Here is a 15,911-nt window from a genome sequence, read left to right on the forward strand (position 1 = left end):
AGGGACCATCATCCAGCAGTTAGGATACCAATCATTAACCCAAGATGTAGGGATACACCCAACTGCTGGCAAACCGAGATAAACGAGCTCTCATATATAGCTCTCAAATTGGTAATATCTCGGCAAATCTTGTCCTGGTGAGTTGCTCCAAAAATAGAACTTTTTTCCAAGGAATTTGCTTAACTCCCCCCCATTACGGCAACGTCCGAAAAGAAACATAAGCACCAAAGCTAGCGTGAGCCCGCTGTCTAATAGCTTCCCAAGGAGAGGCCCTCGCGGGATATCAATTGTGGTGGTCCAATCTTGCTGCATCATCATTTGGTACGTCGATGTTCGTCGTTAGATGTTTTTCTATCCATCGTTTGTACAATTCTATATCATCGTCCTTAATCTAGCGTACGTCATAACAAGGCAATAGTGGTAGCACCATTAAAATCTTTAGAAGTTAGACAACCTGGAGACATCTCTTGAAACAATTTCTTCGCTTTGCTGTGCACCGTTCAATCCATCCGTCCCAATAAACAAATGCCCCGGGTGTCTGTATTGTGGTAAGAAATGTGCAACTTTGCTCAAAAGAATGAAAGAAAAAGCTGGACATAAATAAACCAAGACACAATAATAACAAACACCCCAACCAACACGACACAAGAGCCGACACCGAAAAGAGAAAAAAGCCCGCCTTAACCCGCGAACCTCATCTCCAGATGTACCATCCGGCCAGAACAGACGGTGCCGATGGTCCAGACAGTTGTTTAAACTTTAGCGTGGCTTTAAATTCCTTTCCAATTTTTATCCGGCCGGCGGAGGTTAAGCTTCGTACGTTTACGTGACATCATTTGTGGCGTGTTGCGGGTGCTTAACCGCGTAACGCTGGCGGCAGACGATTTCGGTTTAGATTTCCTAATCCACCCGGGCTTCACACCCTGTCTCTACCGTACAGGGTGGAGCGTCCAGATCCGGATCCGTCCGGACTGTCAAAACAAAGCTTCAACCTCAATTCTGCCGCTCGCGCGCATTTCTGTGTGTGTGTGTGTTTTTTTTTTTTGCTGTTGTCCTGCTTGTTTTGCTTTGCTTGACGCTACTAAAAATCGGCGAAGATGAAACCACCAGCCGTGGTAGAAGGTTCTCCAACTGGATTCATCGGGACTCACGTTTGGCGCCAGGCGCCAACTCAACTAGCGTGACAGCTTTTAAGTGCCGATTCTGCCCCCGTGGGAAGGAAGAGCTCCAGTCCTCCGTGTTGCGGGAGTTGGGTGACAGTTCCACTGCTCTCGGCGCGCTAATAAGGGGGTTATATAAATGCCCCTAATGCTATCGGTTCGTACGGGGATATCCTCTTTCATGACTGTTTGCTTCCAGCGACACCACGATCGGACGGTTTTCACAGCACCACCACCACAGCAGCACACATTTTTACCAATTCTCAGACATTGAACAAACAACGAAAAAAAAATAGGTTTCGCTCAAACCGTTTACAATCTTGCGGAGATCCACAGCGCAAAGCGACAGATTAGTTTGAACAGACGCATGCAAGCTCAGCTGATCGATGTACCTCGTCGAATCAGCGGCAATGACAATCGAATCAATTCGATTAAATAAACAACACGTACAAGCCAAACAAATCACAAAGCACAAGATCCAGATCCAAGATGATGAGATGAGGCCGGCCCGTCCAGTACGAGGCCGTTGCAGGTCAGGCGGAAGGGGGAACACTCATCCTCTACAATACGAGCTGCGATGAAAATCAAAGCACACAAAACGCACGGTGACACATGAGTAAATAAACAAACAAACGAGCGAGCGAGCGAGCGACCGAAGCATACGCAGTGCAATGTTGGTGCGCGGATGATGTGGATACGATTAGGAGGTGCTAACAGAAACCAGGAGCATAACCCCGTGTGTCCTCTGCGTAATTCTCCTGCCCCAATGGCGTTAATGGTTATGGTGAATCAATTCGATTGAAAGCCAGTCAACCAGCCGGGCACATAACGGCCACTACGCAGTGCAGCCTCCGCCGGACCAAATCCTAGGGACCTGCCGTGAACTGATTTCACTCCGGAATCGAGATGGCGCTAATTAACAATGAAATAGTTTCAATTAATGGACCAGCGAGAAACAGGGCCACGACGAATCACGATGGCCGTCCTTGGGTCAGATCGTGAACCGAACCCCACCAACCGCGATGTGTGCGAGCGACCGTTCCGGTGGTGGTTCCTCATACTTGCCGTTTTGGTTAGTGATATGGTAAATCATCATTAACTGACCGATTGCGTAAAGTGGTACGGACTCTTTTGTGGCGTTTCTGGAGGGAAGGTATAAAGTTCATACATTGTACAGAACTTTTCCAACCGGCATATAATGAAGATAGGGCAGTTTGGACAATTACCTTCGTGCTTATATTGAGTATCATTGGAAAGTTATTATGAAATATCGTAGTACTAAGTTTTCTTCAATTTAGCATGAAAAACTCATAATACCCAACTTTAAACGGGTCCCACCATATAAATCATTATATTCCAAATAATAATTCTTACCAATATTAAATATTTTTTTGGATGTATCCTCTACATTTGTGCTAGACCGCGATACATTTGCCACTTATGTATTTTAATCTTATTCACAAATTTATTTCAAGTAAACAAAAAAGAAATATCTCTTTATTTCTCAAAAAATATGATACCAAATCCCAACAACGTCATGTAACAAACAACGAACCAACATGAATAAACATGTTTCCCTCAAGACCGCTATATCCAGTACAGGGAACGGGGAATTAAGATGGTAAAAGCAACAACAAGAAAAACAGCCTGTCGAAAACTGAAATCCTCCTTCGCATCCCCGCCCGCCCTGCCCCGCGCAGCATCCAACCCTTTAACCCGTTTTACGAAATCTCCATCACGCTGGTCACTTTACTAATTTGATTAGAACGTCTTTGTACGCACAGGGCGTAGCTGCTGCCGCTGCTGCCGCTGCTCATCGCCGAAATTGACCGGTTTGCAAGCGTGAGAGTGAGTCCCGGCTCCACTTAGCAACTCGTGGCACGTTTTTCACGTTCACGCCACCAAAGCTGACAACCCATCCACAAGCCCCCACACTCTTCCCCATCCCTCCCTCGGCCATCCCTTCGGACAGCGCACTTGGGTTTGCCATGGCCACATGGTCCCACATGAATTCCTGGTCGGCATTTCTATTTAATCCTTTGCTCTATTTGTTGAATAACACATAAGATCTCGCTGGGACATTTTAACCGTTCCATTCCGTTCGCTTCTTGGACGATCAAATTACTCCGGCAAGAGTACGACGGGGATTTCATTTCGTTTTTTGTGTGCTAAGGAGCACATCTTAACACATGAAGTGATTGGGATTAATAATTTGTGCTTCTATTTTAAACATTACATTACTAATTGGGTGAATCTCTTTTTTGTGTTGCCAGTACAAAAGCATAAAACAGCTGAAATTAACAGCTGAACAGTATGTTCTGGAAGCTTAGAGATTGAAACTCCTGATGCGTGGCAGACCATTTCTTCGGCTTGATAAGGACCCGTTGGTCAACAGCAATCGCAAAGTCAACCATCTTGCTCTTACATCGATGGCGACACATACGCCATCAAACAGCTGTTTGAGCCGAAGATTCGCCAACGCACAATCTACACCACAAACATAGTTTCGTCGAATAATGCCTTGTCTTCTTGCTGGTGGTGCGCCTCACAACAATACGAAATGGCATTAAATCTGCGATAACGTTGGCTCCCGGTCCCGGTGGTGACGGGCCGCAATGCTTTGCGCACTGTGCACTGTTTGATAGTGCGAAACGACACATGAAAATTTTTAAAGAAAAAAAATGACCTTATTCACAACACAACCAACAAACTACACACCAAAAAAACCGCATGATTGCGGACATGGAAATCATTCCACCAACGGTCGGTGAATCGCAAGAAGCACAAACAATTTGTTCAACATGGACTAAATTGATTGTTTCAATATTTCATCTTCCCGCACCCGTTGGTTCCCGTTGGCCGCACCGTACCTGATACGGGGAGTTTGAACTTTCGGGCCTCATCTTGCTTTTCGGGCACAGCAGCTCACAATGGCGGCGCACTCATCAAACTCGTATCGCATTCGGGTGGCGATCAGTCGGTTCACATTCGCTGCTCAACCGGTCATTGATTGGAAGGTTTGGGGATTGTGAAATCCCGCGTAAGGGCATGCACACTGCGCGAAGCACCGTTGATTACAGCGGCCCGACATAAATCACACCGGAGACCCTTTGCGGTGGCCGGGGGGGAAAACGGGGAACAATAAGCGGAGCAGGGTGTTATCAATTCTGCACAAGAAAAATGCCGACGGCCCCCTTACGGGTGGGGAGCGATACCGATCGAAAGGAAATGGTGGACTGCGTACCAAACCGATTGTTATCGTTACATTCAAATACCAAACCAGTGACAATGAGTCTGGTGAGTGACGATTAACGTGCCGCTGACGTTCTCTTTTCATTTACGTTAAGTCCTCTTCTGCTAGAAACCGGCTATTACAACCGGCAACAAAAAAAGGCATAGGGCCTCAATCGACATTGGACGCACAGAGCCCGCGCAAGCACGTTTTATCGAAAGAGGGTGGAGCACTGGGCAAACTACGGTGGGCGGGATCCATAAGTCCTTGTAAGGGCTTTAGTAGGGCTCTTGCTTGTGCCAATCGGCTGCCTTGCGGTACATCCATTTTACTGCCATCCATTGCCGTGCTTCCGTATAGGTAACTGCGATCAATTGAAGATCGACCGGAGATCGAGTTATGTGCCTCCTCCGGCTAGGTTTAAAACAAACATCACTGTGCATCTGTGGAGCACAGCACCGTGTGCAGAATCCTGCGCCGGCGAAAGGATTTAGAAGCGAAGCCTCAATATCATGGGACAGGTAAGAGGGGACAAGATACATCGGTTTGTAATTTACAGGCAATTCTGAGCACGGTGGTACCTGTGCCACAAGACGTACATCCGTACCCCTGGTCTGCCTCGTCCAATGTCCAATTAGCGTATGACACCTTTAAATCAATGAAGCTCATCCTTAGGGAATTCTAACAGTTTTATGAGAGAGAGAGCAAGCAAGCACTCGAACTACATTCCACCTGACGTGAAGCTCCCGGAGGTATACATTTACATATTCATCCCTTGCTAATGGTTTGTCCACCGGTTCTGCGTAAAACTACTCACACATCCTCACAAGCAACATCCTCGAGGACTTACCTTTACTGTTGACGAGAAGAAAGATCAACCGGGTACACAAAAGGCCTTTGGAACGTTCCGGTAGACCACAGATGCTTCTCGGCCGATGGAAAACCGATCACCTGCAGTCAACCGGCGGCTACTTGATAGAGAACACGATCAGAACCAACTGCACCGGTTGCAACTGCTGTGCCCAATAAACTCTCACTTACAACCACGCACACCCACTATCACAAAACGCACATACACTAATACACTTCGCACAGGCAACAACAGCAAATGCACTTCACTAAAAACAACACACGATCGAACCGACCGACTACAACAACGTTGAAAAAAAAACGCACGAATACGTTAAATATGTGATTCCCTACCACTCTGATGAAATTGCAACTCGCAAACCAATTGCCCGATCGTGCGGGCCTAATGGGAAGGAATGGGGATGGGAATTGGGAAAGGAGGACAGTAGGAAGCGAGATTCAGGGCAGAATCAATCAAAATTACGGCAGCCGGACGGATTCGGGCTGTCAATAAACGTCACTCTTCATTAAAGCGACCCAACCGAGATTGGCCGGTTAACTGGCTCCGTCTTGGCTCTGGGTAAGATGATTGGTTTGCTGTACAATCAGTTGCTGTGCCCCGCAGGAATCCGTGGCCTAACGCGACAGGTTAGAGATCTATCGCGTGAAGTTGCTCTCGCCCAACATAACTTCTTCCGCAACAAAGAGTCTGCACAATCCGTGGTTTTCGCACAATCCGTAAAGTTCCGCCGATAGCAAATGATTCATATGCCGAGATGAGTGATCACCTTAACGGCAATCACAATCACACGTACAACGCGCTCACCAAACACAAAACACTAGATGTAACTCACGCAACACTTGGGCGCCACACCAATTCCAAACCCGCTGCGATCACGTGTGTGTGAATGTGAAAGGGTGGAAAAAGTAACACCCGCTCTGAGCAGGGCTGGAGGAGGAAGGGTGAGAAATGAGGTGGAATAGATGAAGGAAGGTTGGAAGTGAAAACCCTGGAAGGCTTACAGGGCGAATTGGCGGGAACAGGTCCGTGCGTATTGCGTGCACCTTATTTACAGTTGATACAGACACCAAGTAGTGTCCCGTGCTATTCACATCTCTCCACAGTGTCGAAGATGAGAGTGTCCAGCTGACCGTGACTACTATTCGCACTGGGAATTCGTTACCCAATTGTCATACTTTCGCATTCTTAAATATATTTAGTGCATACCGGGTGCAATTTCACTATTCTTCCATAACTCCTTTTGCTGGTTTGTTTCGTTTTCCACTCCGAACACCAAGTTTCAACCCCGTGCGAGCTTTACGCCGATGAGACCAACACAGGCGCCTTGGTTCGTTTACTAATCGCGGCACGACGTATCGTGCTTACACACAATAAATAGTTACAGATCAGCGTTTACAAGCACGGGCGCGTTCGTGTCCGCTGTGATGAAGAGATAAATTCAAAATGAATGGTAGAATCACACCGCACCGAACGAAGAAACCGTTTCCGAAGGGAACGACGATTCGGGCAGCTCTCCGGCGAGTATGGGGTGAGTTCGAGCAGTTACGCTCACCGAATGTAATCTCTCTCGTCTGCCGCTGACTCTCGGCGCGAAGTAGGGTGTTTGAAAAATGTTGTCATTTCAATTTCATCACACTTTTTACTATGAAATGTACATATTGCGGTTAAGTGTGATGATAAAAATTTAACAATATTCAATAAAAAGTGTCTTCTTTAAAATAGAAAGCATCAATTACTTTCAATATAAATGACGAAATATGCTTTTGTTTCATTCTCCTTTTTTACTCATTTAAAAACTTTCGAACTATTTATCAAGCGGCAATACATTTCAAGTACAAACCATTACAAGTTACAACTAGCGGTCTCGCGGTTCCAAAACCATTCAACTTAACAAGATTGGCGCCAACATTCCAAACCGCTGGGCATGAGAGCAGTCGAACAAAATTAGCATCTGGTAATGATGGAATGGTCACTCCCGACCGGACCGTCTCATCTGCTCAAACGATCATCAAAGCGAGCAACAAGATCAGCATCGTTGTTTTTCATTTTTGATCGATCCAGCACGAACTACACGCTGGGTAGGATAGCAATAATACAACACAACAAAAAAAACGCCGGCACCACCCCACGACATGACACATGCTCTGAATTCGTGGAAACATATGCACCTCCTTACCATCATCATCAGCGCGAGATCGAACTGAAGTCACCGATAGGAGGATGATGACGGCGGGCATCATCCACCGACAGGCCTAACGCTACGAAATACTGTCCAACCGAGCGGGGCACATTGCGGTCGAGTCGCGTCGAGCTGCTCAGTTTAATCGGTGAATCATCTCCACCAAGCACGGAGTTCCACGTGTAGAGCGGAACCCGTGGCGACAATAACTTGGGGGATGATACAAAATAGCATGATTCACACCGTTTTCCTGTGTTAACAGGAAAATTGGACAACATGGAAAAGGAAATAAAACTAAGCTGGGTCGTTTATGCCGAAGGAGAACGATCAGAATTGTTGGCGTTACAAACCTTTTGATCGTTGTATTTTTCGTCCTCAAGAAATGATTAATACTCATTGACGTAGGTCATGTTGGATGATGAAATAGTCTCTTGTTATTCGCAAAGTCACACGCAATCACTTAGTAATACGCCATAGTGCACGGAGATAAAAGATAGCGATTTGGCAATGGAATCATCTACTTCTAATCTAATTTGATCGGAATGTTACTCTATCATGCTTCAACTTTTGATAATAATTTTTTATGGACTGGCTACTCAGCAATATTTTTTCCAGTATATACATTTACTTCACTTATCGGAACTTCTACTGCGGGGATGGTTTACTGCTGAGTCCCACTGGAATATGGTAAACAAAATGTCTATGATAGAAGGAAATTACTCCCATCCTTATAAGTGTTATAGCTTAAGAGCTTTTGTTTGGTTTGTTATGTTAGATACTAAATTTAGTTTAAAGTATGTACTGACTAAGTGATTTTACAGAACGAAGATTTTAATAATATCACATCACTTCACCAAAGGAAACTTATTATATTTAATTTGATCAACAATTATTTTTCCATCACTCCATTCTTCTACGTCATTAATTAAGGTACACTGATCAATCAGCAAAAGTGTCCTTTCCGCCAGCTCTTATCGCACAAATTGGATTTCACTCAAACGCTGTTTTAAATAAATATTTACCAGAACGCTACTGTGCCCCGTACCGGCGTGTATCAATTTAATAGTTTTGCCCCCGTGAAGGACACTGTCCAATTAGTTGACGCTGGGAACTGCGCGCGTAACGCAACACAGCTCACAAACAGCAACAAAACAATAGTCGGTCGGCCCAGCAAGGCAAAAGATCCCAAGTTCACTAATAATATTATTCGTCCCATTCTTCGCCTTACACTCGGCTCTATCGTATCAGCCGGAGCGGATAGATTGGCCACGGATTATCAAACCACTGCAGTGCAGTGTGTTATGTTTGTAACGGTGACAACAACACCCTTCGATGGGACACAAACAATAATGGTGACCCGTGGAGACCCTGCGAGCACCCTATCGCTCGCAATATGCTCCCGGCCGGTTCGATAGTGCACATCGATTGCTTTTGCCATACTTCGCGGTGCTAGGGGGGAGAAAAAAACAACCAGAAGGATGCTGCCCAGGCAGTCCCGCTCCGTGGCCAGAGTTCGATGGCTGATTACAAAACAAAAAAGGTTCTATAATGTGTGCCCGCCGGTGACTGTTTGTCTTGTGCGAAACGAGACGCGTGCAGGCAATAATTGAAGCGCGATGCACGCCGCATGCAGCTGCCATTGGTTGATGCTACTACTACATACTAGACAGATGCGTACTACCGGACCGGTACCGGCAATCAGCCACAGCTAGCTGCCCGACCGATCGCGGACAAAAACAAATAAATAGTAAACTATCATTGTACCCTCATTAGCGCCTGGTTGCGCCGTGGGAAGACTTTGGCCGTAGTGTAATTTTCCGGTTCGCGAGATCCCGTTTTGTTGTCCCAGGTGTGTCCTGCAAGGCGCGCGAAAGATTTAGGTCGCTTCGGCCCAGTTCACCCCATCACCAGCGCAAACGCTTTATTTTGGTTGCGAGCTTTATTATGAAGTCCTTACCGGATAAATAATTTCACGTGCAACCGTAAAGAAACGTGCTGCGCTGGGATACAAGCAAACAATTGCACCAATGTATCCCGGATTGTAACATTTCTTCACACGCCCCAAAAAAGCATTATTTGTTTAACTTTGCCTCCACAAGCTGCCGTACCGTGGACGGTGTGGAAATTTTGATTGATATTACTGAAGGTCTTCGAGGCGGTGTAACGATAAATAATACCTCGTGCTGTAGACATTTCATGTCCTACGACGCCTGTCCAGTAAACATATTCCACCTGATGTCGAGTACATATTTTCTACACCTACTCGGTAAACAATCAAAAGGCTGTGGTAAGCTGTTAGATCGGGAGCGTAACATGAAATATTTTACTAACAAATCTTTAACACTATAACTATCAAATGTTTTAAGTGTATTTTGTAGAAGAGTAAGATTATGTTTTAATATATTTGTTAATTCGTACTACAAAATAAATATCTAAAAGTCATATTAAACCCAAAATTAAATATGAAAAAAATAAGTGTAACAGTTAAAATGAAGAACGTTTCACGCTGTACCTAAAATTGTTTGAATAGTCCCCAAACATGTAATACAACTATTTTTTTCTTCTCATTCCTCACAAAGAAAGTAATGTTCGCTTCTATGAACCGATAAAAAACAATTACACAATCTCATGTCCCTCTTTATTTGCTGCTCTATTTCATTTACTGTAAGAAATATGAACAACAAGTCAAAATACGTCTTTTACCCATTTTATGTCTGAACATGAGAACCGGTGTATTTGCCTTCGTGGGTTGCTAGCTAGACAAGTGAACAATAAATTTCACTTTACAGTGCATCTATGATTTCAGTGACATAAAAATAGAAATATTTAAAAAAATGAGAAAATATTGTATGAATAATACAACAACAAGTTTTGTAGTAATACTAAAAAGTTTAAAAAAACAAATCGTTGTTAATTTTCTTAAATTATTCTCAAATATTTTAGTTCTAAATTATTTTCTATTCTAAGATTGACCATAATTGGAAATTATTTCATTTATAATAATTTATATATATTATTTTTCAACAATTGATCAGACGCCAAAACCAACATTCAATCTCTAGCCATGCGATCTCTGTCTCTGCCGAAGCCTAGAGCAACATGAGTCTTGCACTGTTTTACAATCGTATCTCTCGGTTTCGATTCCCTTTGGATGTTGTTACTATTATCCAGCCATAGCTCGCCAACGGGCAAACCTATCTGAGGAGGTGCTAATTTATTTATCTTGCTCCTATCCAAATAACCCATAATTGCAAACCGATCGCAATCGGATCCGAATCGGCCAGACCCTAGCGAACGCAAAAGGGAAGTCAGTAAAGAAGGCTTTCACTACGCCCACAACACCTTGCCAGCGTGCTGGCACACAAATGCCCAACCGCAACACGTCTCGCAGGGGTGCAAACCTTCGCCATGCATTTTTTTTCCACCACCCGTTCGGCACCAAGGTACAGATTGTGGGTTTCTAATCGGAAATGAAAACGCAACGAAACGGAATGACCATCTCTATGCAGGTCTATTAACGGTTCGTAATGACACTGAATCACGCTAATTTCAAATTAACAATTTAATGTACACATGTACCTACACACTCGCGGCATTTATGCGCCATCAGTTTAAGCAGCAAAGGATACAATCGGCTCCACCAGGTCCGAATCGGCAACCTAGAGTAACATCAAAAACTCCCTAGAGAGCAAAAAAAGACATGACATGATCCGTAATGTTTAGCGAATCTGGCGAGGGAAATCGAAATAAATAAATTTTAAAAACAAACTCGGCACAAAAGTTTATCATCATTTCACATCACGTCACAATGTCTGCGCTGGGCGACGGAGTTGTGGATTGATTATGTCCATTGTGATCGTTTGGCAGGTTGCATTTCACTGTCAATTTTTCGGTACATGACGATGATTCGTGAACAGGGTAGTAATACATTAATTTGCAATCCCCTGCTGACGGTTAACCGGTCAGACGGTCGGGCTGCATTTATTATACATTGCCGAATCATCAATTACGGTTTGTTTTCTTTTGCTAATATGTCGATTAATTATTATTATCTGGGCGCATAAATAAATCAATCAAATAATGTTTAGCGGTGGAACGGTGGAGTTTTCGCTTAATTGATATATTTTTAAAGAAATTTAATATATTTTCTTTTATTTATCCTTTCCATTTGGGATCATTATTACATTTATTTTCCAATCTAACAGCTGGTGTTTGTGTCTTTGTCCTGTGCAGCAAACGGTAACAAACGAGCAAGCATGCGAGCACAATTCCATTTGCCTTAAAAGTACATCCAAGCGCCAGTACGCTTCTTTCTATAAGGAAGCGAATCATGGCTCGCGCCACAAACCTGCAATTGCATTGTGCAGTGCCACCACCCATTCCGTGCACCACGCACCACAATTCCTGAGCGAGCGAGCGAGCGCGTGCTAAGATCCACCCATACTGGCTGTATAAACGCACAACCCCTCGCAGACACTGCTCCGAAAAAGGCTAATTGTTTTAAAATTCAACAACTCACCTGGCCGGGGTGGGGGGTTTCGATTCCCTACAACCAAGAGCCCCCGTCCGTGCGCGCGCGACACTTGAACGAATCCTTACGAAATTGTAACGCGACCAGCATGTCGAGTCTTGGGGCATGCTGGACCGAACGATGCAAACGAACAAGCGAAGAAGAAGATGCGGCACAGAACATGGATCACCGCTTTCCGGTGGTGCAGCTGTGGCCATGCCGGTCCGACGGGCCGGTATGTCTGCTTGTTCCCGAATTGGGCAAAATATGAGACACCACCAGCCCGGGGAAGGGACAACGCACAACCGCTGGGAGATTCTTCTTCGGCCCAACGGAACAATTTGCCCATTTGTGGTGAAGCGCCACGGCTACAAATATGGTACCGAGGTGTATAGAGACCGAGACATGGCGACGGGTGTAATTTTGTGTGAGCTTTTTTTTTTGCTTCTCTCGCTCGTGTGTGTGTGTACTTCAATTTCTCTCATTTCCATCAAACTAAGTCCCGAACATCGGTTGAGTGTCATGTGCACCATGCTCGAACATGATGTTCACGTGCTGAGTGTTTAATTCTTTTTGTAAATGGCTAATTTAACCTAATGCTTACACCAGTTTTCAATTAGAATTTGAGTTTTGTGTGGATGGAATCGAATAATTAACTAAACAATTTGTGGAAAACCTAACCTCAGTTTCATTTGTCCAAATACTGTTCAATCACATGTGCAAATGTAGACTATTACAAGATGTATTTGTATTCTAAACAATCTTCAATTAAGGGAAGTCTATACAAAATTATTATTTATTTAAACGAAGTCAGTTACACAAAATGATGTTACTTCTAAACCTTCGTTAATACAATCAATCACAATTTGTATGATTGATCAATTCGGTTACCAATCTGACAACCTGCAAAGTAAGCTTAAATTCTTTTATTCTGGAGAATTTCCTTCCTCAGTTTTTTTGTTGGGTCCTTTCTTGAAGCTCGCACGATCCATTTTTCCATCCATGCATTTCAGCGGGAAATGGCCTGAAAAGTTACCTCAGTAGATGAACACTTCTTGTGAGCGAACAGTTCAAAAAGTTCCACATTAAATCAAATATTCTAGTACACTGTAATAATTTAAAATTAACTACTGAATTATAAAAATAAAGCATCCATTTTACAACCAATATTAGGTAATAAGGTACAAGCAGGTAATTTGTATTTTTACTTTGTTAACCGTTAAAAAACGGTGTTTGATAAAAAATGAAATGGTTATAAAATTATATCAGTTACAAACTTTTATTATTCAATCTCATAGCAACTAACTTATCTTTGGCACATTCCAATAATAACAATAAAAAAGCGAAATAAACAACATAAACACACTTACCACTAAACCGAGCTGTGATGTTCGACGATTGATCTGCACGTCTATCGTTCACCATCCTTCGTTTGATCCATCCACTTCTCCTCGAAACGTTCGCAACATCTCTCGATCGAAAGCCACCGTAACACACAAAAAAAAACCTGCACCAACTCACTTAGTAATGTCCACCTTGCGGTATTGATCCGCACACGCCAGCCCGCATCATTCTGGAGAAAAGGGTCAATCTGGTGGCGGGGAAAGTCGAAGGAATTCAGCTACCTTCAACACGGTAGCTCGGTCTCTTCATCGGTGTCACATTAGCAAGCTGAGCACGCGTCAACCGATAAGATGACGTTGCTGCGGGCAAAGGGAGTGATATCCCGGTGTGCCTGCCACTCGTCTGCCGGTAACAGATGGAACGCACAGCACACACAGTTTGATCAGAATGTAATGACAGACGAGCCGGTGCACGAGTGGCGGACTAATACACGCATCTCCATCTCTGGACATCCGATCGGGATCCCAAGAGAAAGAGAGGGCTGGTGCCCCACGGACACCAATATCAGCAGCAGCACAGCATCTTGCCGTACGAGATGTTCCGGTTTTGTTCGGTGTGTTGCAGTTTTTGTGGTGCTTGGTGCTGGCCAGTATGCGTTTTTTTTTTGTAGTTCACTAGCACTGTCCGCACGTGCCCCAAAGTTCGAAAATATCCGGAGCTGTTCTAGACTCGCTGTGGAGAATAAATTTCACGATCACTTCGATTCGATGTTCCTTCGGCAAAGGGACAGTATCCCTCGAAAACACACACCTCTCTGGTTGATCACGATCGCCTAACCATCTGCTATCGCGGCTACTGTCATCTGTGCGTAGTAGCAAGGTTTGATCACCATCAACACCACCACTATAAAGCACCTCTCTCTCTCTATCGACGGGAATCGCGCATCGAATTTCCTCCTGGAATGGGATCGTCCGACGTTCGGATACTTTTTCTATCGCTTCTGCTAGTGAACACAACACCAACCACGTTGCTTCCTTTGGATGATCCACCGTACCGCAACTGTCTACGGCCGCCTGTCATTTGATCGGCAGCTCCACCACCTCGCAGCTTCCTTTTCTCCTCTAGTGCGCACCCGAAGAAGCTATCGTTGCCATGGCAATCGTTTGACAGCGAGCACAGGCACGCTTGATCAATGTGCACATTTTCAATTGCGACATTCCGCTTCCTTCAGCGAGCCAACGCGTGCTGCCTGGTGCAAGCCGGTGCACTTGGATGCTGTCGCTTCACTGCACTTCTCCCCAAGCGGCGGTTTGTTGTTTTTTTGCACGAGGAAGCTAACAGATGAACGCTTTCGAAACATGATTTATAGTGTGTTTTGGGTTGGCCTCTCTGTCTACTCCGAGGGCCATCCACGTTCTCTTTCACCCATTTCTGCATCCATCGCTACCCGATCAATTTACTACCCACCCTTTGTGAGGTGGTGTGTGTTATTCCTGCACATGATGCAGCAGATTGCAGTTTTGCCACGTTTCACGAACGTTTGATGAATCCTAATTTTGATCATTCCTTCCCGCCATATGCTTTATAGCCCCTGCACTGTCCCCTCACTCACACACGAAGATGTTCTTGCAGCTTCCTCCCGGGCAGCAAATCGTGTTTTGTTCTGCTTATTAAAGCTAACAGCATGATTCACGTACCGAAACGTATAATTAAACCACTTAACTAGCAACTATTGATGATTTTTTTGGCGTGTGTATTGCAAACAAACAATAACTTCTCTGTAGAACAATTGAACACTTGTGCGTACTTTACAACAATAATTATAATTTCATGTGTAATATCTTGGCGTACTCGTGAAAATCCCAAATAGAACACATGAGTAGTGCGATTTATGCGTTGCGGGTTATTCCGCTGAGCTTGAACTTGGCACTTGTGTGAGGGTCAGTATGAGAGTTTGGCACAGGTTCAACTAGCGTTGACGTATCGAACAAACCCGTATATTCAAGGGTTTTTTTTCTTTTATTTCGATCCCTCTTAGCGGATTTGATTTTACTATTTGACTATTTGACTTCCAGAAGAGCGAAACTTCACAACTGACCCTTTGGAAGAGCAACAAACATTTATCAACACCAACCAATTCGATCCCATAAAACCATATAAATGAAATCGGTATAGACATCATTGATTCAAACCCTCAAGAATGGCTGGAAAAGATTCCATTTTATATTTCTCCAAGGTGTGAATTACTGTTTGCCCTAATAACAGGCCAATTTGAAGTGGCTCGCACATAAAAGGGCTAGGTAGGAGTTCTGGGCGTTAGTTAATGGTGCTGTAAACCTTGCTTCTATTGTAGATTCCTTCTTAGGTCAGAATAGATGTAGGCTCTAGAAGAAGCAATCTAACCTTGAAATCTATCAAATAACATCTTGAGAATGTTCAACCATCATTCAAGAAGCGTTATTTCATCCACTCTAATTGGAATCAAACGCGATCAATCTGATCATTTCGGAATGTTAAGCTCTTTGTCCGTGGAAAGTGACTCCTTTCGAAAGTAGCGAGAAGGATACGCGAAAGCAGCAAGAACGTACGTACGAACTGTATGGTAATGGTGTCGA

The 15,911-nt window shown here is 44.2% G+C and overlaps 1 protein-coding gene across 4 annotated transcripts in view; it reads right to left on the reverse strand.

The window, feature by feature from the left end:
• Positions 1-13,763, reverse strand: part of LOC128303444 (BMP-binding endothelial regulator protein) — a 70,216-nt gene extending 56,453 nt beyond the window's left edge. For 2 of the 4 annotated variants that reach the window (XM_053040396.1, XM_053040393.1), the window contains exon 1: positions 13,323-13,763. In XM_053040396.1, the coding sequence (XP_052896356.1) occupies positions 13,323-13,377 (55 nt within the window). In that variant the 5' untranslated portion in view covers positions 13,378-13,763. Of the gene's footprint in view, positions 1-5,242; positions 5,397-13,322 lie in introns of those variants that run through there. The other 2 variants (XM_053040395.1, XM_053040394.1) reach the window with 1 other exon arrangement.
• Positions 13,764-15,911: the final 2,148 nt, after the last annotated feature.

This window comes from Anopheles moucheti, chromosome 3, assembly GCF_943734755.1.
Source record: "Anopheles moucheti chromosome 3, idAnoMoucSN_F20_07, whole genome shotgun sequence".
Taxonomy (NCBI): domain Eukaryota; kingdom Metazoa; phylum Arthropoda; class Insecta; order Diptera; family Culicidae; genus Anopheles; species Anopheles moucheti.